The sequence below is a fragment of the Phycodurus eques genome, chromosome 14 (genome assembly GCF_024500275.1).
Source record: "Phycodurus eques isolate BA_2022a chromosome 14, UOR_Pequ_1.1, whole genome shotgun sequence".
In the NCBI taxonomy this organism is placed as follows: domain Eukaryota; kingdom Metazoa; phylum Chordata; class Actinopteri; order Syngnathiformes; family Syngnathidae; genus Phycodurus; species Phycodurus eques.
In genome coordinates, this window is record NC_084538.1 from 23,051,623 (window position 1) to 23,074,653 (window position 23,031).

At 43.8% G+C, this 23,031-nt stretch overlaps 1 protein-coding gene across 1 annotated transcript; it reads left to right on the forward strand.

Moving 5' to 3' along the window:
- The first annotated feature begins 15 nt into the window (after positions 1-15).
- commd8 (COMM domain containing 8) lies at positions 16-22,578 on the forward strand. The gene is made up of 5 exons (XM_061697182.1): positions 16-91; positions 5,747-5,902; positions 6,010-6,162; positions 6,788-6,943; positions 22,216-22,578. The coding sequence occupies exons 1-5, from the start codon at positions 47-49 to the stop codon at positions 22,234-22,236; spliced, it is 531 nt and encodes a 176-aa protein (XP_061553166.1). The 5' UTR covers positions 16-46; the 3' UTR covers positions 22,237-22,578.
- The last annotated feature ends 453 nt before the right edge of the window (positions 22,579-23,031 follow it).

The following is a 23,031-nucleotide window of genomic DNA, read 5'->3' on the forward strand; positions in this document are numbered from 1 at the left end:
ACTATTCTGGTGTGTCAGCTGACAAGAAAGCGGAACGAGAAGAAATATGGTGGAACAACTAAACAGTTTGCCTGTTACAGAGTGTCTTAACGTAAGTACAAATAAGTGTTACATTTGATGTGAAAAGCAACACGCTTTAAAGCAGTGTCTGGGGGGCACTCGTGAGTTTTGCACGCGTAATTACGTCAAAATAGTGGCTTTCAATGCGTTGTTTGAATTATTTTTCCCAAAAAATTGGCTGGCAACCAGTTCAGGCTGTACCCCGCCTCTCACCCGAAGATAGCTGGTAAAGGCTCCAGCACACCCGCAACCCTAGTGAGGGTAAGCGGTTTGGAAAATGAATGAATGAATGAATGAATACTAAGTAGATTTAAGTAACCTGTGTAGATAAGCAAGAGATGGACATTTGCAATATAACAGGAAGTTTTGACCTCCTGACTTTACTTCCGCTTTAAGGATTTTATGCCACTTTTTATGTCGAAATTTGGCCAAAATGTTCTGCCCAGAAATCAGTGTAAATCATTAGGGTTCTTGTGACCAAACACTGACTCTTTGGTAGAAAAATGCAGATCTTAGTTTTATTAGATGAATATTAGAGGTTTAAACACGTCATTTTCAGATTGTTGTTTTTCAATGGCGTTCGCTCAAGCCATCTCATTTTTAGGGACAAACTGACAGCATCACCGAAATTACTTAAAATTTCACAGAAAACAAGTATAATAGTGGTGAATGAAGGACATTTAGGTTTCTATCATGGACGAATCCTACATTCTTCTTTTCCTTTCGGCTTGTCCCGTTAGGGGTCGCCACAGCGTGTCATCCTTTTCCATGTATGCATCCTCCTCTCTAACACCAGCTGCCCTCATGTCTTCCCTCACTACATCTATCAACCTGCTCTTTGACCTTAGACCTTACCAGGGAGGCTGAGGAGTGTGATCCCTCTGTAGTTGGAAAACACCCTCCCGAGTCGAGGTCAGCAATGCCCCATCCCCACTGTACGCAGTGTTTCCAGATTATCTGAACCTTTTGATAATATTATGGACCGTAGATGATGAAATCGCAAAATTCCTAGCGATTGTACGTTGAGGACCATTTACTCACGCACTTGTTCACAAAGAGGTGAATCTCGCCACATCTTTGCTTATGAATGACTGAGCAATTCAGGGAAGCTCCTTTTATACCCAATCATGGCACCCCCCTATTCCCAATTAGCCACCTGTGGGATGTTCCAAACAGCTGTTTGATGAGCATTCCTCAACTTTCTCAGTCTTTTTTGCCACATATCCCAGCTGTTTTGGAATGTGTTGCAGCCATAAAATTGTAAGGTAATGATTATTTTCTAAAGGTTTATCAGTTTGAACATTAAATATCTTGTCTTTGTAGTGTATTCAATTAAATATAGGTTGAACATGATTTGCAAATATTTTATTTATGTTTAACACAATGTCCCAACTCCATTGGAATTGGGGTTGTATTAAAATTATCATTTGAAAATAATTTGGAACGCAGTGTGGAGTCCAGGCATGTCTAACTCTTTTGTCGCTGGCCACATTGTTGTTACAGTTTCCCTCAGAGGACCGTCATGACCATGAAATCAGATGTTTAATCGCCTGATCATAGTATTGTAATTTCTCGTGTATAATCCACATTTTCTTCCCCAAAATAAATTGTCAAAAGTCAATAGTGCGCATTATACATAGGTATAGGGGAATGTGGGGGGAAATTTTATAAATTATGCCACCGTCTAGAGGTTATGAAAAAGCTGTACACTTTCATTCCAAAAAGCCACCAACACCTGGAGGTTATGAGAGAGGTGTACACTTTCATTCTAATATGCCACCGCCACCTAGTGGTTATTAAAAAGGTTTAGCTTACACTTTCATTTCAATATGACAGGCTTTTCCAGAATTTTAAGGTAAACTTTGGGGGTGCGTATTATGCATGGGTGCGCGTTATACACGAGAAATTACGGAAAATGATGAATAACGAGTTTTCAAATCAGAAGTCAAGGATAATACTTTGTTCAGCTATTTTTAAAGTTACCGTAATTTCTTGTGTATAATGCGCATGTTTTTCCACAAAAAAATTGTCTAAAGTCAATAGTGCGCATTATACATAGGTATAGGGGAAAATGGAAAAAAACATATTATTTTTATAAATGTATGCCGCCACCTGTAGGTAATGAAAAATCTGTACACTTTCATTCCAATATGCCGCCGCCACCTAGAAGTTATGAGAGAGGTGTACACTTTCATTCTAATATGCCACCGCCACCTAGAGGGTATGAAAAAGGTGTGCCCTACACTTTCACTGCATACACAGTGGGTACAGAAAGTATTCAGACCCCCTTAAATTTTTCACTCTTTGTTATTTTGCAGCCATTTGCTGAAATCATTGTTCTTTTTTTTCCTCATTAATGTACACACAGCAACCCATATTGACAGAAAAAGAACGGAATTGTTGATATTTTTGCAGATTTATGAAAAAATTAAAACTGAAATATCGTGCAGCCATAAGTATTCAGAACCTTTGCAGTTACACTCATATTTAACTCTGCTGCTGTCCATTTCTTCTAATCATCCTTGAGATAGTTCTACACCTTCATTGGAGTCCAGCTGTGTGTGATTATCCTGATTGGACTTGATTAGGAAAGCCACACACCTGTCTATATAAGACCTTACAGCTCACAGTGCATGTCAGAGCAAATGAGAATCATGAGGTCAAAGGAACTGCCTGAAGAGCTCAGAGACAGAATTGTGGCAAGGCACAGATCTGGCCAAGGTTACAAAAAAAATGATGCTGCAGTTAAGGTTCCAAAGAGCACAGTTGTCTCCATAATCCTTAAATGGAAGACGTTTGGGACGACCAGAACCCTTCCTAGAGCTGGCCATCCAGCCAAACTGAGCTCGGGGCAGAAGAGCCTTGGTGAGAGAGGTAAAGAAGAACTCAGAGATCACTGTGGCTGAGCTCCAGAGATGCAGTCGGGAGATGGGAGAAAGTTCTAGAAAGTCAACCATCTCTGCTCTGCAGCCCTCCACCAGTCGGGGCTTTATGGCAGAGTGGCCCGACGGAAGCCTCTCCTCAGCGCAAGACACATGAAATCCCGCACGGAGTTTGCTAAAAAACACCTGAAGGACTCCAAGATGGTGAAAAATAAGATTCTCGGATCTGATGAGACAAAGCTAGAACATTTTGTCCTTGATTCTAAGCGGTATGTGTGGAGTAAACCAGGCACTGCTAATCACCTGTCCAATACAGTCCCAACAGCATGGTGATGGTAGCATCAGGCTGTGAGGGTGTTTTTCAGCTGCAGGGACAGAACGAGTGGTTGCAATCGCAGGAAAGATGAATGCGGGCGCGCATAGACTCACAGATCAACAGGGACGGTAACGCTTGGAAAAAAACATCCGGTCTCTTTACGTACACCTCACTCAGCCACTCTCTCATTTTCTCCTCGTCCATCCAGCCCTTTTGTTTGGCCTTAACGATGAATTCGGCTGGAAACTTCCTTAGGCAGCGTCTTCCTCTTGAAAATCACCATAGGTGGCAGTTTCTGTCCATTGCCATGGCAACCAAGCACAACAGTAAAAGGCGACTTCTCGTGCCCCGTTGTGCACCGTGGTGGTCCCCTTCTCTTCTCTTCAGTGTGGTTCACCGGGATGTCGAAAGAGAGCGGCACCTCGTCCATGTTGGTGATGTGGTTGGGCTGGATGTGTTTGTCGGCAATCTTTATACTCCAGTAGGAGCGGAAGATGGCCAGCTTTTCCTTGTAATCCGCCAGAAGTTGCTGCGCCATGGTAGTCCTTGCCCGGATGGATAGATGGCACCGTTTCATAAAATGAAAGCACCAAGACAGACCTCGTTGAAAATGTTCGATTTTCATTTCTTCTGCAAGTGTTATTGCCCTCAGTCGAATGGTGACTGTAGAGACGCTTCTCCCAGCTGTTCTTTGCTCATTAATCCATTGCTTGAGTTGGTCTTCCAACTCGGGCCACCCACCTTGTTTCTACGGAAACTCAGCTTCGTCGTCTTGACTCGGCGAAGCTCGTTTTCCTGCTTCCCCCACTTACGAACCATGGATTCGTTGATCTTGAATTCTCTCGCGGCTGCTCTATTCCCATGTTCCTCCGCGTAACTGACAGCTTGCAGTTTAAACTGTGCTTCATAAGCGTGTCTCTTCGTAGGTGCCATTTTCGGGGGTCCTTAGCCAAACCGATGTTGTTTTGCACATTGCACATACCGGTGCTATATACCTACTGGGGGCGTGCCTTTAGCGTCCTCCTTCACGCGCACCCTACTCCTTTTACATGCTGTACTCAGTCACGTGCGGCTTTCCTCTACATATGCAGCGTGTCGGCAGGAAATGCTCCCAGTCAGTCAAGTGGAACCCTCATCGAGGTCACACAACAACATTTACAGATTTTGGAACTTGGTGCACACACAAGGCGCGCCGCATGATAAGGCGCCCTGTCCATTTTGGAGAAAATTTTAAGACTCTTAATTGCGCCTTATGGTCGTGAAAATACGGTACAACAGTGTGAAGTATTTGCTATTGGTAAATGTATTGACCATCAGAGCGTCCCCTCCGACTAGCCTCACCCCGGTGTTGACTCCTGTGGCCTGGCCGAGGAAGACTCATACGACCGCTTGGGCGCAGACCTCCGTTCCTTAGCAGGACCGAATCGGCCAGCGGTGGACCTTTCCGCTCAGCCGCTGAGCCCGCCAGTTTGATACCGTGGCTCGTCGCTGGGCCAAAGTGGCGACATAAGCTTGGTGAGCACAGAGTTTGTCCAGCCTGTTTCTTGTCCACCAAGTGCACCTCAGCCGGAAAATGTAAAGATCAGTGTTTGGAAGCCTCATGCCCCTCAGCGCCGGCCGAGCAAGACGCACACGCCCATTTGGCAGATCTCACCACGTGCCCGTGGCAAGGTCCACCGCTGGGCGGTCTGGCACCGCCACGCTCAATCGGTGATTTGTGGTTTTGCTTTTCAATGTATTTTAATCCTCGTGTTGAGCCTTGGACAACGCCGGATAATGGGGGTAAACACCTACAGAGGTCTGCCTACAAATCAGCGTTCGTCAGCACAGCCCGCCCCTTCAAAGAGTTCCTAGTAGCTCTAGGAAGACCCTAAAAACTAATCCATGAGGAACCTTCCGTACCCTGGTAGTTTTTTCGGTGGGTACAGAGGGAGAACTCAAGCTACCAGGGTAGCTCGGGAAGTTCCTGCAAAGGTTCCGGCAGTGGGAAAGGTTAGCATCTTAGCAGCATTTTGTTCTGATCACGTGGGCTCTGCATGCCATCCAGGCACTGCTGGTCAAAAGTTTTGGAGCGGAGCATGGAATTGACTGCTTGTGTAAGAGTGGTAAAATCGAAGGTTTTAAATCCAGGCCAATCCGTTGTTTTTGTTTTGTTTTTTTTGCTAACATCGGCCTGACTTCTGATCTCAAAAATCGGATCGGGACACCCCTAGTTTTATTATATCCACATGATACTCTTTTCATCTGAGTGGTGTTTCTTGACGATTAAAATAGGTTTTAACAGTATTTGATTTCATGTATTATTCTATTATTCATTGAGGTCTTTTGTGTTTGTAGTGTTAATGTTTGCTTAAGACCAACATTAAAAAAAATAAAATAAAAATAAAAAAAGTTCCCTCAAAGATTGAAAATGGATGTAATGGACGCTGAGCTGCTGTTTCACACTTTTAGCCAAGACACAGAGCCTCACAGTTCTGTGTGTTTGCAGCTGTGTCACAGGGTAGTGGATGGACTCTGTGGCCGAGAACCTCCTCGCAGAGGGGACTACAATGCCACCTGGAGCCTGGAGGAGTGGTTGAAGCTTATCAACACTTTGGCAACAGTCTTCCGGCTGTCGGTAGGGAACAACAGCTCTGATGAAGAGGTGAGAGGGCTTTCAGGAACTGTGATTACCTGCTGCACACAGCAACTGTGGAGGTGAGCAGCCATTCTCAGGTCAGATTACCAGTGTTTCCTGCTGGTTGTGTTCAGGTGCTGGTTGGCCTGTCAGAGTTGAGTAGCAGCCACTCAGAAGCAGTGCTCAATGTGCTAAAAGCCAGACGGGAGGAGATTTGCCATGCTCTGCTGGCCAGAACCAACACAATCTCCTCGACTATCCTGCAGGACTTTGACTGGCAGCTTAAGGTGAATTCATGCTTTGGATTGTTGGACATGGGTTTGAGAAGAAGAAATAAAACACCTGCTGGAAGAGTTAATCTGCGACCAGTTTCACCAGAACCTCTCGTCAATCATACCTGTATCTTATCAATATGCGAAGGCTACTGTAATAAAGGACAATGTGAATTGATGTGCTCAATATAGCTGTTACAATCATCCAACAAGTTGGACGAGTCAACCGTCTCTCATTGACAAATCAGTTTAAATTAATTTCTAAACATTTTAATTTGTTACATCAACTATGAATTTTAGAATCAGAATCATCTTTATTTGCTAAGTATGTCCAAAAAAACACACAAGGAATTTGTCTCCGGTAGTTGGAGCCGCTCCAATTCCCCTTTAACTTGAGAATATCTGGCTGTTTGACAATCAAAATATCAGACAGTTTGTGATACAATAAAAACCTGGACCTGACCACAAGTTTGGGAAATGCAGCCAGATGTTTGTCATAGTAAAAAACAAACAAAAAAAAAACAGCTGTGATCAATAGTGATATTTAATGTACTGATCTTGTAATACTGTGTCTAGCTATCATCTTTATTTAATCAAATACCAGATTGTATTTGCTTTTATCTATCTCCTGTGCCTCCAGGTGGCGCTGTCTAGTGACAAGATCTCTTCTCTTCAGACTCCTTTGTTAAGTCTTAGTCTGGATATAAGAGAGAACGGAGCCCTCAAGCCTGTTACCATGGAGGTGAACAGAGAGGAGCTTAACACACTCATCAGTTCACTAGAGGCTGCTAACAAGGTAAAGAAACACCCCACATTGGCCTCCTCCCATACTTGGGACACAAGTCAAAAGTTTGGACACGTTTGCTCATGCTAATGAATGAGACGGACTGCCTAAACGTTTAAACTTTGCATTAAATTATTAATTTTTTATTTCATCTGAAGTTTTATATTTTATGTCACTTCTTAGCAGGGGTGGACTGGCTATCGGAAATAGACAGTAAATTCAACCAATCAGACAGAATATAGGACAAAAAAGCAGCCAAACCGTTCCACTGGTCTATTTTTAATATAGACAGTAAATTTGACCAGTCAGAATATAGGACGGAAGTGGCCCCACACCTTCCCCGTGACGATCGTGTTTTGCGAGTGATGTGTAAAAATAATAGGAAAATTGAAGGTGCACTGAAGTTGCATGCAAAGACATTGAATAATCTAATTTTAGATTGTGTAAAATGTGCTCAAATCGCCTATACTGTATGGTTGCTGGTGGGCCTGGGGATGCTGTAGCCTCTCCATGTCTTTGACGTCAATGCTCCCGCAACAGCAGGTTGAACGGTGAGCCGCAGAAGGCAGGGAGAGGAGTAGCACAAAAGCAAACTTTTAAAACCGGAGACAGAATGAGAGGGAAAATTTATACTGACGGAACACAAGCTGTAGCCTGTGCAGCTATGTCAGGGAAATTCTGAAAATACATATTACAGATGGTTTAGTAAAAGATTCAGTTGACCTTAACGGAGGAAACAAAAGTGGTGGACTTAACAATAGATGCTCCACTTCTGATATTTAGGGATGGATGGATGATACATTATGCTTGAAACAGAATATACCTAAGGAGGATGAATGTGTTGTGTAAATCTACTCATTTGCTTTCCACATTTGTTATTCGATGTATTTCTAAAGTAATGATCAACTGTAAATTTATGATAAGCCTAAAGGAATTTTTTTTTTTTTTTAATGTATGCTGCTATTATTTATTTTGCTATAAGCATGCCTGAAGCCAAGTCCAGCCCTTTGATTTTCGTTATCTTGGTTGATGTCATGCATGACTACAGGTACAGTGGTTACGACAAGTTTTCAGACCCCCTTAAATTTTTCACTCTTTGTTATATTGCAGTCATTTGTTAAAATCATTCTTAATTTTTTTCCTCAATGTACACACAGCACCCCATATTGACAGAAAAAAATAAGAATTGTTGAAATTTTTGCAGATTTATTAAAAAAGAAAAACTGAAATATCACACAGCCATAAGTAATCAGACCCTTTGCTCAGTATTTAGTAGAAGCACCCTTTTGAGCTATTACAGCCATGAGTCAGTTGCATGATGCAACAAGTTTTTCACACCTGGATTTGGGGAGCATCTGCCATTCCTCCTTGCAGATCCTCTCCAGTTCTGTCAGGTTGGATGGTGAACGTTTGTGGGCAGTCATTTTCAGATCTTTCCAGAGATGCTCAATTGGGTTTAAGTCAGGGCTCTGGCTGGGCCATTCAAAAACACTGAGTTGTTCTGAAGCCACTCCTTCGGTATTTTAGCTGTGTGCTTAGGGTCATTGTCTTTTATGAAGGTGACCCTTCGGCCAAGTCTGAGGTTCTGAGCACTCTGGAGAAAGTTTTTGTTCAGGATATCCCTGTACTTGGCCGCATTCATCTTTTCTTCGATTGCAACCAGTCTCCCTGTCCCTGCAGCTGAAAAACACCCCCACAGCATGATGCTGCCACCACCATTCTTCACTGTTGGGACTGTAGTGGACAGGTGATGAGCAGTACCTGGTTTTCTCCATACATGCCACTTCAAATTAAGGCCAACGATTTCTATCTTGGTCTCATCAGATCAGAGAATCTTATTTCTCACCATCTTGAGTCCATCAGGTGTTTTTTTTTTTAGAAAACTCCTGCAGGCTTTCATGTGTCTTGCACTGAGGAGAGGCTTCTGTCGGGCCACACCATAAAGCCCTGACTGGTGGAGGGCTGCAGTGATGGTTCACTTTATAGAACTTTCTCCCATTGCCCGACTGCATCTCTGGAGCTCAGCCACAGTGATCTTTGGGTTCTTCTTTGCCTGTTTCACCGAAGCTCTTCTCCCCCAATTGCTCAGTTTGGCCGGACGGCCAGCTCTAGGAAGGGTTCTGATCGTCCTAAACGTCTTCCATTTCATGATTATGGAGGCCACTGTGCTCTTAGGAAGCTTAAGTGCAGCAGAAATATTTTTGTAATCTTGGCCAGATTTGTGCCTTTCCACAATTCTGTCTCTGAGCTCTTCAGGCAGTTCCTTTGACCTCATGATTCTCATTTGCTCTGACATGCACTGTGAGCTGTAAGGTCTAAGACAGGTGTGTGGCTTTCCTAATCAAGTCCAATCAGTATAATTACACACAGCTGGACTCCGATTAAAGTGTAGAACTTTGGCTGAAATAAAAGTGAAAAATTGAAGGGGGTCTGAATACTTTCCGTACCCACTGTATGTGCCTATTATTATCCAAAAATAAAATTGGGACCATTAGTATAGCTAAATAGATAGAACCTGATAAAATAAGATGTAATAGTATGTTAATGAATTGTTTAGGATGTTGCAATTTATTCTGGCAGTTCCAGCTAGCTTCATTTTCTATTATTTGAAAATAAGTTTTTAATTGCTCACTGAATAAATTATAAGATTACCTCCCTCATTTCCTGTCTTGTCAAGCCAGGGTGTTGAGGTAGCAGCTGAGAGAAAAGAGAGAGTAAAAAGATAAATAATACATAACATATACACACATGGACAAAATTGTGGGTACCCTCTGTGAATGAAAGAAAAACCCACAGTGGTCACTGAAATAACTTGAATCTGACCAAGAAAATCCATCCATCCATTTTCTACCGCTTATCTGAGGTCGGGTCGCGGGGGCAGTAGTAGGACGCCCAGACTTCACTCTCCCCAGCCACTTCATCCAGCTCTTCCGGGGGGATCCCGAGGCGTTCCCAGTCTCTCCAGCGTGTCCAGGGTCGTCCCCTGGATCTCCTCCCAGTGGTACGTGCCCGTAAAACCTCACCGGGAGGCATCCGAATCAGATGCCCCAGCCACCTCATCTGGCTCCTCTCGATGTGGAGGAGCAGCGGTTCTACTCTGAGATCCTCCCGGATGACCGAGCTTCTCACCCTATCTCTAAGGGAAGGCCTAGACACCCTGCGGAGGAAACTCATTTCGGCCGCTTGTATCCGGGATCTTGTTCTTTCGGTCATGACCCACAGCTCGTGACCAGAGGTGAGTGTTGGTACATAGATCAACCGGTAAATTGAGAGCTGCGCCTTTCGGCTTAGCTCCTTCTATACCACAACGGACCGATACAAAGTCTACATCGCTGCAGAGGCTGCACTGATCCGGCTGTCGATCATTCTTCCCTCACTCGTGAACAAGACCCCAAGGTACTTGAACGCCTCCACTTGGGGCAGGATCTCATCCTCGACCTGGAGAGGGCATGCCACCCTTTTCCGACTGAGGACCATGGTCTCAGATTTGGAGGTGCCTAGTCTCATCCCAGCCGCTTCACACTCTGTTGCGAACTGCTCCAGTGAGAGTTGGAGATCACGGCTTGATGAAGCCAACAGAACCACATCATCTGCAAAAAGCAGAGATGCAATACTGATGCCACCAAACCAGACCCCCTTTATGCCTTGGCTGCGCCTTGAAATTCTGTCCATAAAAGTTATGAACAGAATCGGTGACAAAGGGGAGCCTTGGCGGAGTCCAACTCTTACTGGAAATAAATCCGACTTACTGCAGGCAATTTGGACTAAACTCAGACACCGGTTGTACAGGGACAGAACAGTCCGTACCAGGCTGTTCGGTACCCCATTCTCCTGAAGCATCCCCCACAGAACTCCTCGAGGGACACGGTTGAACGCCTTCTCCAAGTCAACAAAACACATGTAGACTGGTTGGGCGAACTCCCACGCACCCTCGAGGACCCTGCCGTGGGTGTAGAGCTGGTCCACAGTTCCACGGCCAGGACGAAAACCACACTGCTCCTCCTGGATCTCAGATTCGACTTCCCGACGGAACCTCCTCTCCAGCACCCCTGAATAGACCTTACCAGGGAGGCTGAGGAGTGTGATCCCTCTGTATTTGAACACACCCTCCGGTCCCCCTTATTAAAAAGGGCGACCACCACCCCAGTCTGCCAATGCAAGGGCACTGTCCCCGATGTCCACGCGATGTTGCAGTGGCGTGTCAACCAGGACAGCCCCACAACATCCAGAGCCTTTAGGAACTCCGGGCGAATCTCATCCACCCCCGGGGCCTTGCCACCGAGGAGCTTTTTAACCACCTCGTTGACCTCAACCCCAGAGATAGGGAGAGCCCGCCTCAGAGAACCCAGACTCTGCTCCCTCATGGGAAGGCTTGTCGGTGGAATTGAGGAGGTCTTCGAAGTATTCTCTCCACCGACTCACAACGTCCCGAGTCGGGGTCAGCAGAGCCCCATCCCCACTATACACAGTGTTGGTGGTGCACTGCGTCCCCCTCCTGAGACGCCGGATGATGGACCAGAATTTCCTCGAAGCCGTCCGAAAGTCTTTTTCCTTGGCCTCACTGAACTCCTCCCATGCCCAAGTTTTTGCTTCAGCTTTTTGACCGCTCCGCCCCTCTCTTCACCCGAGTGTCCAAGACATGCGGCCGCAAGTCCAATGACACGACCACAAAGTCGATCGTCGAACTGCGACCTAGGGTGTCCTGGTGCCAAGTGCACGTGTGGACACTCTTATGCTTGAACATGGTGTTCGTTATGGACAATCCGTGATTAGCACAGAAGTCCAATAACAACACCGCTCGGGTTCTGATCGAGGGGGGCCGTTCTTCCCAATCACGCCCTTCCAGGTTTCACTGTCATTGCCCACGTGTGCATTGAAGTCCCCCAGCAGAACGATTGAGTCCCCAGCACCGTTTGGTGCATAGTCACAAAGAACAGTCAGGACCTGTCCCCCCACCCAAAGGCGGATGGAGGCTACCCTCTCGTCCACCGGGGTGAACACCAACGTACAGGCGCCGAGCCGGGGGGCAATAAGTATACCCACACCTGCTCGGCGCATCTCACCGTCGGCATCTCCAAAGTGGAAGAGAGTCCAACCCCTCTCAAGAGGACTGGTACCAGAGCCCAAGCTGTGTGTGGAGGCGAGTCAGACTGTATCTAGTCTGAACTTCTCGACCTCACACACCAGCTCGGGCTCCTTCCCTGCCAGAGAGGTGACATTCCATGTCCCTAGATCCAGCTTTTGTAGTCGGGGGCCACCGCCCAGCTCGCACTGCACCCAACCCCTATGGCCCCTCCCACAGGTGGTGAGCCCATGGGAAGGGGGAACCACGTTACCCTTTCGGGCTGTGCCCGGCCAGGCCCCACGGGTGCAGGCCCGGCCACCAGGCGCTCTCCTTCGACACCCACCTCCAGGCCTGGCTCCAGAGGGGTGCACCGGTGACCCACGTATGGGCAAGGGAAAACTGAGTCCATAGTTTGTCATCATAAGGGGTCTTTGTGCCGTGCTTTGTCTGGTCCCTCACCTAGGATCTGTTGGTCATTGGTGACCCTGCCAGGGGCATAAAGCCCCTGACAATTTACCTCCTAGCCTCATTGGGACACATACACCCCTCCACCACGTCTCTCACGTCTAAGGTGACGGCTTCCAGGAGGGGTGACCAAGAAAATAAGAAATAATAAATTAATGTAAATTAACCAATGAAAATCTGACATTGCTTTTGAATTGTGGTTCAACAGAATTATTGAAAATAAATAAATAAAACTCTTGAAACAGGCCGGGACAAAAATGATGGCACACCTAGAAAAGGTTGAAAATCATTTGACCATAAGGAGTAAGTAAGGCGTGTCCTCTAATTAATGTTCACAGGCGCAAAACTGAAGCATACCAAGAAAAGTATTTTCTTTTTGTCCATTTTGGAGAAAAGTTAAGACTTTTAAGTGCCCCTTATGGTCGTGAAAATACGGTATATACTACAATAATTAGTCTGGTTTGGGATGACAGTAAAATACAGTCTTTTGACTGAACAACTCCAACCCCAATTCCAATGAAGTTGGGACGTTGTGTTAAACAAATAAAAACGGAATACAATGATTTGCAAATCATGTTGAACCTATATTTAATTGAATACACTACAAATATATTTAATGTTCAAACTGATAAACCTTATTGTTTTTAGCATATAATCATTAACTTAGAACATTATGGCTGCAACACGTTCCAAAAAAGCTGGGACAGCAGAATGTGGTTTGGCATTGTCTTGCTGAAATTAGAAGGGGCCACCATGAAAAATGCTTGGCTTGGATGGCAGGATATGTTTCTCCAAAACCTGTATGTACCTTTCAGCATTAATGGTGCGTTCACAGATGTGTAAGTTACCCATGCCATTGGCACTAACACAGCCCCATACCATCACAGATGCTGGCTTTTGAACTTTGCTTCCATAACAGTCCGCATGGTTCTTTTCCTCTTTGGCCCGGAGGACACGGCGTCCACAATTTCCAAAAACAATTTGAAATGTGGACTCGTCGGGCCACAGAACACTTTTCCACTTTGCATCAGTCCATTTAGATGAGCTCAGGCCGTGAAGCCGGCAGTGGTTCTGGGTGTTGTTGATAAATGGCTTTTGCTTTGCATAGGAGAGTTTCAAGTTGCAATTACAGCTGTAGCGGCAAACTGTATTTACTGACATTGGTTTTCTGAAGAGTTCCTGAGCCCATGTGGTGATATCCTTTACACATTGATGTCGGTTTTTGATGCAGTGCCGCCTGAGCGATCGAAGGTCACGGGCATTCAATGTTGGTTTTCGGCCTTGCCGCTTACATGCAGTGATTTGTCCATATTCTCTGAACCTTTTGATGATATTATGGACCGTAGATGATGAAATCCCTAAATTCCTTGCAATTGTACATTGAGGAACATTGTCCTTAAACTGTTCCACTATTTTCTCACGCACTTGTTCACAAAATGGTGAACCTCGCCCCATCTTTGTTTGTTAATGACTGAGCAATTCAGGGACGCTCCTTTTATACCCAATCATGACACCCACCTGTTCCCAATTAGCCTGTTCACCTGTCGGATGTTCCAAACAGGTGTTTGATGAGCATTCCTCAACTTTCTCAGTCTTTTTTGCCACCTGTCCCAGCTTTTTTGGAATGTGTTGCAGCCATAGAATTATAAGTTAATGATTTGGTAAAAACAATAGTTTATCAGTTTGAACATTAAATATCTTGTCTTTGTAGTGTATTCAATTTAATATAGGTTTAACATGATTTGCAAATCATTGTATTCTGTTTTTTTTAATGTTGAACACAAGGTCCCAACTTCATTGGAATTGGGGTTGTAGATAAATTGTGAGGGGCTGGTCTAAGATAAAAATGCCAGGGCTGATTATTTTTTTATTTTATTTTTTTGTCTCAGTCCAGCTCTGCTTCTTAGTGCTGGTGGTGGTGCTGAAACCTACCCCCACATTTAGCATTCCTCAGTTGAATAGGTCGTATGTGTTACAGTATATTCATGCTATGCATACATATTCTTGTCAATATGTTTTAAATAGTTTGCTCTGTTAGGGTTGGGTGTCAAAATGTGAGCTTGAAGTTTGACGTGTCATTTTGACTGGAAACCAATTAACACCGTGTGACAGAATCCACATTAATTGGCAGCACTTTACCAGGTTGGGACGATTGATTGCAGTTTTGTGATATTAAGATATGTGAAGCTTTTTCACTATAGTGAACGTATAGCGGAGTCTCGAAAAAAGTCTCCGCTGAAATCATACGTTCGATTTCACCGTTAACTCCTTGGTGACAAAACTAGTCTCCAGGAGACATCTACACAACTAGCGGAGACTCTAGTCACCATCAGGTTGCCAAGTAGTCTCCAGGCCAGTGAGATAGGCCCTGAAGAACCCACACAAGCACGGAAAGAACTTTTACACTTTTCACAGAAAGAACCAGGGCGAGATTTTAAACTCAATTTCAATAGGTTTTGTTATGTGACGTGCATTTGTGTTCATATCAATTTGTGGAAGGATGAAACTTACCATCAGCTTGTTTTGTGACATCACAAATTGAAATACAGTTGTGTGATATTACACTGTACTGTAACATATTCCACTAAGCATGGATTTACTGTGCAGGTCCACGCCTCATTCCGATTTTAATGCCTACAGTGCCGTAAAAGTATTTAACCCCTTACTGAATTTATCACACTTAAATGTTTCAGATCACCACACTGATATTATTTAAAAGAAAACCCAAATAAAAAAGTAAATACAAAATGCAGTTTCTAAATGCTGATTTCATTTAGTAAGAAGAAAAAAATTCTATCTTATCTAGTAGTAGTTGCGCCCTGAACCAAATAATGTGGTTTTGACATCCTTAGCCGCAATACCTGTAATCAAGCATTTGCAGTAACTGGTGATGGGTCTTTCGCATTGATGTGGAGGAATTTTGGCCCACTCAGAATTTTTTTAATTCAGTCATTTGCAAGCATAAAGTGCCATTTAAGTTAATTCCACAGATTCACATTTTAATTTAAGTCTGGACTTTGACTTGGAAGATGATTCTGATTGTCTTGAATTTACAAATACAGCTCTGAGATTGCTTATTAGTCTATCATCATTATCAATGACAATATACGCTAGATTGCCAAAAGTATTCACTCACCTGCCTTGACTGACTCTCGTCCACAGGGGTGAACCCCAACGTACAGGTGCCGAGCCGGGGAGCAATAAGTATACCCACACCTGCTCGGCGCCTCTCACCGTGGGCAACTCCAGAGTGGAAGAGAGTCCAACCCCTCTCGAGAGGACTGGTACCAGAGCCCAAGCTGTGTGTGAAGGCGAGTCCGACTATATCTAGTCGGAACTTCTCGACCTCACACACCAGCTCGGGCTCCTTCCCTGCCAGAGAGGTGACATTTCACGTCCCTAGAGTCAGCTTCTGTAGCCGGGGATCGGATCGCTAAGGTCCCCGCCTTCGGCTACCGCCCAGCTCGCATTGCACCCGACCCCTATGGCCCTTCCCACAGGTGGTGAGCCCATGGGAAGGTTATGTTAAAATTATTATTTTTTTTTAAATATCTCTGCAGGGGCCCAGGGGGGTATCCCCCCAGATCCCCCTGCAGTGTTTTTGTTTTGTTTTGTTTTTTGTTTTTTTTGGACACCTTTCGCATGTCTGCTTTTTATCAAATGTTGTGTCATCTGTAACAGTTCAACTTGTCTTGTCAGTGACCCCCAGGACTTTTTCCCCTTTTTAAAATAAGTTGGCTCTTTGGGGAATTTTTCAGATACCATTGCGTGGCAGAGGAAAGAGAACCAATATGCAAAATGTATTTACGAAGAGTGACTGCTCGAGAGGAAATACTTCCATTACGATATCACATTTCAAAGAGCACCACCTAATCACTCTTTGACAAATTCAAGGTAACGCTAGCAGATTTATTTAACACTGTTTTGACATGAATGTTTGCAACCAGCTACAAGAGTTAGCGTTGATAATTGGTGAAATAAATGCTATAAACTTACGCCCGAGGCAGACAACGTGGCTAACTAGCAGGGCTAGCAAAAGATTGTTTCCACTTGCCGCAATAAATTTCTAGTACCAAAAGCTTTCTTTTTTACATTTTTTTAAATATTGTCTTCTATCGTTTCCGCCATTATGCTTGCCTCTTCTGATTGTCTCTTGCATGCCGCCCCCTCCTTCTTCTTTCTCTTCTTCAATCTGAGGGAGGGACGTTCCCCTCAAGGCATTGTTGCGCTCTACAGGATTCCATTCCTCATTGCATTTATCCAGAGGTCATGGTCTGTGTTTTGGTTTGGGTTGTGTTTAGTTTTGTTCCATGTTTTCCTGTGTTCCATGTTTGTCGTGTGCTCATTAGGTTGTTGTGTCCACCTGTTCCCGTCTACTTTGTGTCGACCAATCAGCTCTCTCCAGCCACTCGTGTCTTGTCCAGGTGTTCCTCGTTGTCTCGTCAATTTGTTTGTATTTAGTTCCCTGGTTTCTTTCAGTTCTTGTCGGTTCATTGTCGTTGTAACATGTCTTTGCCATATCATTGTCGTCAGTTGTCTTTATCATTGTGGTATGTCATTGTCAGGTGTCATTTTCCCTATCTATTTCTCGTCTTACTCGCAGGTCATAGTTTGTTTCCAGTTATAGATATTCAAGTGTTTCTTTGTTACTTTGGTTTGATTATCTGTTGTGGGACTTCGTTCAGTTTTGCTTTAGCCAATATCCTTGTTTCCACTTTCTGAAGATTAAATATTATTTTGAGACTCCCGCACTCCTGCCTTGCCTCCCTGCTTCCCTGCAATTGGGTCCACCATGTTCTTGCTTTGCGTTACTCGCCCTCGCCCTAACCACGTACATGACAGGTTGGGCCATTCTCAGAAGCAAGAACTGAAATCAAGCATTTTCTATAACTGGCAATGAGTCGTTCACATCTCTGTGGCTATATTTTGTCCCACTCTTCCTTGCAGAATTATTTGAATTCAGCAGAAATCGAAGGTTTTCGAGATTGAACAGCCTTTTTGAGGTAATGCCACTGTATTTCAATCAGATTCAAGTCTGATAGGCCATTCCGAAACCTTCATTTTGTTTGTTTAAGCAATTCAGAAGTTGACTTGCTGGTGTGTTTGGATCATTATCATGCTGCAGAACCCGAGTGCACTTAAGCTTGAGGTCATAAATTGATGGCCAAACATTCTCCTTCTGGATTTTCCCAATATTGAACCCGACTGAGACAATTGAACCAACCTGAAGCAATTTAAGGACACCTGGGTAACCTTGTGCAGGTGCTTTGAGTTTGGTAGATGATTAGTGTGTGACACGCCATTTAAAACATTTATGGCGTGCAAAATTTGGGCTGTTTTCTCCACAGTATTATTTTTTTGACTTCCTGATTTTGTGGGTTTTATGAGCTCCTCTCGAACACCGTCATGTCTTCCCTCACGACATCCATCAACCTTCTCTTTGGTCTTCCTCTAGCTCTCTTGCCTGGCAGCTCCATCCTTCTACCAATATACTCACTATTTCTCCTCTGGACGTGTCCAAACCATCAAAGTCTGCTCTCTCTAACTTTGTCTCCAAAACTTCGAACCTCGGCTGTCTCTCTGATTAGATCATTTCTAATTTTATCCAACCTGGTCACTCCGAGATCGAACCTCAACATCTTCATTTACGCCAGCTCCAGCTCTGCTTCCTGTTATCTCTTCAGTGCCACTGTCTCTAATCCGTACATCATGGCTGGCCTCACCACTATTTTATAAACTTTACCCCTCTCATTCATGCACATATATTCTGTCTTACTTCGGCTTATCTTCATTCCTCTGCTTTTCAGTGCATGCCTTCATCTTTCTAACTGTTCCTCCACCTACTCCCTGCTTTCACTACAGATCACAATGTCATCTGCAAACATCATGGTCCACGGGGATTCCAGTCGAACCTCATCTGTCAGCCTATCCATCACCATTGCAAACAGGAAGGGGCTCTGGGCTGATCCCTGAAGCAGTCCCACCTCCACCTTATTCCTCTATATTTCCCACAGCTCTGCACATGACCCTTGTTCTTAAAAATGGGCACTACCACACTTTTCCTCCATTCCTCAGGCATCTTCTCACGCACTAGAATTCTATTGAACAACTCCACAGCCACCTCTCCTAGATGCTTACATACCTCCACAGGAATGTCCTCAGTGTCCCACTTCTTCTAACCTTTTTCCTTGTATGATTTCCTGTACTGTGTGGTTCCACCACCAAGTCTCCTACTCTCCTTTCCTGCCAGAAGATACACCAAGTACTCTCTTGCCTGCCTCTCTGATCACCTTGGCTGCAGTGGTCCAGTCTTCTGGAAGCTCCTCCTGTCCACCGAGAGCCTGTCTCACCTCTTCCCGTAAAGCTGCACAACACTCGTCCTGTCTCAGCTTCCACCACATGGTTCTCTGCTCTGCCTTTGTCTTCCTAATCTTCCTCCCCACCACCAGAGTCATCTTACACACCAGCATCCTATGCTGTCTAGCCACACTCTCTCCAACCACTACCTTACAGTCAGTAACCTCCTTCAGATTACATCGTCTGCACAATATGTAATCCACCTGCGTGCTTCTACCTCCGCTCTTGTAGGTCACCCTATGTTTGTGCCTCTTCTGGAAAAAAGTGTTCACCACAGCCATTTGCATCCATGTTGCAAAGTCTACCACCATCTGTCCCTCCAAGTTCCTTTCCTGGATGCCGTACTTACCCATCACTTCTTCATCACCCCTATTTCCTTCACCAATATGTCCATCACAATCTGCACTAATTACGACTCTCTGTCTGGGATGCTCAGAACTACTTCGTCTAGCTCCTTCCAGAATTTCTCTTTCACCTCTAGGTCACACCCTACCTGTGGGGCATAGCCACTAATCACATTATACATAACACACTCAATTTCAAGTTTCAGCCTCCTCACTCGATCTGATACTCTTTTCACCTCCAAGACATTCTTAGCCAACTCTTCCGACTCCATTTCTCGTACCATCTACACCATGGTAAAATTACTTAAACCCTGCCCCTAAACCTCTAGCCTTACTGCCTTTCCACCTTGTCTCCTGGACACACAATATATTAACCTTTCTCTTAATCATCATGTCAACCAACACCCGAGATTTTCCTGTCATAGTCCCAAAATTCAAAGTCCCCACATTCAGTTCTAGCCTCTGTGCTTTCCTCTTCTCTTTCTGCCGAAGAACCCGCTTTCCACCTCCTCTTCTTCTTCGACTTCGACCCACTTTAGCTAAAGTTCCAACGGCGCCCTGCAGGTTGACGGAGCCGGTGGCGGACGTTGTTAACCCGGGCCACGACCGATCCGGTATGGAATTCTTTGGATGAACCCTCATATTTGTTTGGCAAAGTTTTAAGCCGGATGCCCTTCCTGACGCAACCCTCTGCATTTATCCGGGCTTGGGACCGGCCTACAGTTTGCACTGGTTTGTGCCCCCCATAGGGCTGCTTTATAGAAAAATAAACAAACAAATTATTGAAATTGTTTAAATTGTGGGACCTAAATCTATAATCTATGAAAGTTTGACTTTTTGAATGGAATTATGGAAATAAACCTTTCCATGATATTAAAATATTTTTGGAAAGGGTCTGTATTTTTTTATTTATTTTTGTTAAGTGCACAAAAGAAGTAATTTGTGTTGTTTAAAAGGGACATGAACTGTCAGAATAATTAAATGATAAATAATAAAGAAAAGGATACGACAGGGTGAAGGTAGAGTTCGCAAAGGCCAAACAATGGCATATGATGACATGTATGCCAGGTTGGACACTAAAGTAGAGAAATTATATATACAGGTTGGCCAGACAGGGTCATAGAGATTGGAAGGATGTGCACCTGGTTCGTGTGATTAGTGATGGAGACGGAAAAGTGTTGACTGGTGCCAGTAGTGTGCTGGATAGATGGTAAGAATACTTTGAGAAGTTGATGAAAGAGGACCTTGAGAGAGAAGGAAGTGGTTGGCATGTGTGGTGGACTAGGAAGTTGAAATGATTAGTAAGTTAGAAAGGCACTGAAGAGGATGAAAAATGGAAAGGCAGCTGGTCCTGATGACATACTTGTGGTGGTATGAACGCATCTAGGAGAGGTGACTGCAGTTTTTGACCAGCTTGTTCAACAGAATTTTAGCGGGTGAGAAGATGCTTGAGGAATGGAAGAAAAGTGTGCTGGTGCCCATTTTTAAGAACAAGGGTGATATGCAGAGCTGTGGCAACTATAGAGGAATAAAGTTGATGAGCCACACATTGAAGTTATTGGAAAGATTAGTGGAGAAGTGGGTATTTGCGAGCCACTGTATGGTTTCATGCCTAGAAAATAAACATGTATTATTTGCCTTGAGGGTGTTGATGGAAAAGTACAGAGAAGCTCAGAAAGAGCTACATTGTGTCTTTGTTGATCTAGAGAAAGCCTATGACAAGTACTAAGAGAGGACCTGTGATACACATCCAGAGGAGAGAGAGTGAGTATATTGGTAGAAAGGTGAGGATGGAGCTGCCAGGCAAGAGAGCTCGAGGAAGACCACAGAGAAGGTTTTATAGATGTAGTGAGAGAAGACATGAGGGCAATTGGTGTTAGAGAAGAGGATGCAGGATATAGGCTTACGTGGAAGAAGGTGACGCGCTGTGGTGACAAGCCGAAAGGAAAAAAGAAGAAAAAGGACAAACTTTACAGCATATCCAGATAATACTCTAAATGTATAATTACCCCCAAAATGACTTTGTAACAAGTTATTCATCCATGTCCGAACGCAATCTATCCTGCCTCACTCCTCAGTCATACTCATACGTCTTGTCATATTTCATATCAGTAAGCTTATTCATTCAGTTCCCCAAGAGAGTCCACCTTTTCCTAATTTAAGATGCTTATTGACACTATAGTTTAAGTTTAGTGTAAAACGAAATGAAACAAAAATAATTATATAAGTTGTATTTTTTTAATACAACACAGAGTATTTTGTTTTAAAAAGATCGCCAGCATAATGCTAACACTCAATGCAAAACCCTATTGACCGGCTAGCACAAATTAGCATTAGATATCACGGGAGGGTTTTACCTTCAAATAACGAATATTTAAACAAATAGTGTATTGAGACATACAGACAGGTAATATAACAATACTTGCAAGCATATATTCTTACTACTATGTGAAATTGTTTTTTTTTTTTTTTTTTTTTTTTTTTTTTTTTTTTTTTTTTTTTTTTAAATGCAGTACAATATGGTGGCTTTCTTCTCGTCTGAGGCCTTATGAAGTTGTTTTCTACAGGCGTGCACCACTGCCCCAATAGGGCAAGGCACACACAGCAGGAACATCACACTCTCCAATACGAGGCACAGGCACACACACGTCACTGACAAAATAATAGTGCGAATGAAAGTAATGGAATTTGATACCAACACTTTTAATTATCGATTTTTATTGATTTTATCAATTCGTTGTTGCAGCCCTAGATCAATGTATTTCGATATCAAGTTCAGATTGACGAGGTATATCCAATCTGTGTCATTATACCGCACACATTAGATAATGTGTGCATCTGATTTTTGTTTGCATTTGGAAGTGGCCTGATTCTGCTCTCAAGATATCCACTTAATTTATTCCGCTTTATGTGATGCCATGGCGCATATCCTTATTGTACCACAGCAAAAATATTTAATTGTTACTTGAACAATGCTGTGTAAATCCAGCCTAGGTAAATTGTGGATCCGTTGAGAACTGACCTTGGGATCTTTTTTTTTTTCCCTTTTACAGGTGCTGCTACAGTTGAAATGATGGATCAACTGTAAAACACTTCACATCCAAAGTAGAGGCAGTAGAGTAAAGAGATGCCCTGGGACACCATCAGTGGAGTGAACTTGTAATTCACCTTTTCAAATGATCAGAACAAATTCTAGCCTTTGTCCATCCATGTACAATTTATACAGCCTATCCTTGTACAGTGTCTCAGAAAGCTGGCTCCCTTCCCAAGTGATATCGGGTGGGAGAAGGGAGTTCTCGCTTCGTTCGTCTAAAGCTGTGATTTATGAGCATGTTGCCTTCAGTATTTTATTACACCTTGGTTGAAATTGCATTCCCTTTAAAAAAAAAAACTATAAATAAAAGTGCTTTGAGGACTTCCAATCAGTTTTGTCATTGTTTTGGTATGATTTATTTATTTATTTGGGTGTTTTTTCTACCACAAACTCTTGCCCAATGGAGTTGTATATACTGGTCCAGTAGGATCAGTGTACAGAGTCTTCCACGATATAAAAACTGAGCTCCCTTGTTAGCATCAGTGGCCATCGTGCGCAATTGCGAGTCATGAAGTTGTATTTACTTTGCCCATTTCTACCACTACAGCATACGGTTAGCTAGCTCGCCATGCGTACATCCCAAAAAAAGAATCTTCCTTGGATGCCACAATTTACAGAACAGCTTGATGTAATTTAAATTCCTATTTTGTGTTATTCAGGCTATTGTAATATGTTGAAAGGTGAAGCATGTGCTGCTTTTTTTTTATAAGGGCTTTCAATTCAGCTTTATTAGTGCACTGACATTTTATAATTGGGTTAAACTAATTAAAACAGT

Excerpts from the sequence above, each read along its gene's own strand:
- commd8 (XM_061697182.1), top strand. The coding sequence starts at position 47 with ATGGTGGAACAACTAAACAGTTTGCCTGTTACAGAGTGTCTTAAC. Across the intron at positions 6,163-6,787 it reads ACTTTGACTGGCAGCTTAAG|GTGGCGCTGTCTAGTGACAA; the intron begins GTGAATTCATGC and ends CTGTGCCTCCAG. Across the intron at positions 6,944-22,215 it reads CACTAGAGGCTGCTAACAAG|GTGCTGCTACAGTTGAAATG; the intron begins GTAAAGAAACAC and ends TCCCTTTTACAG.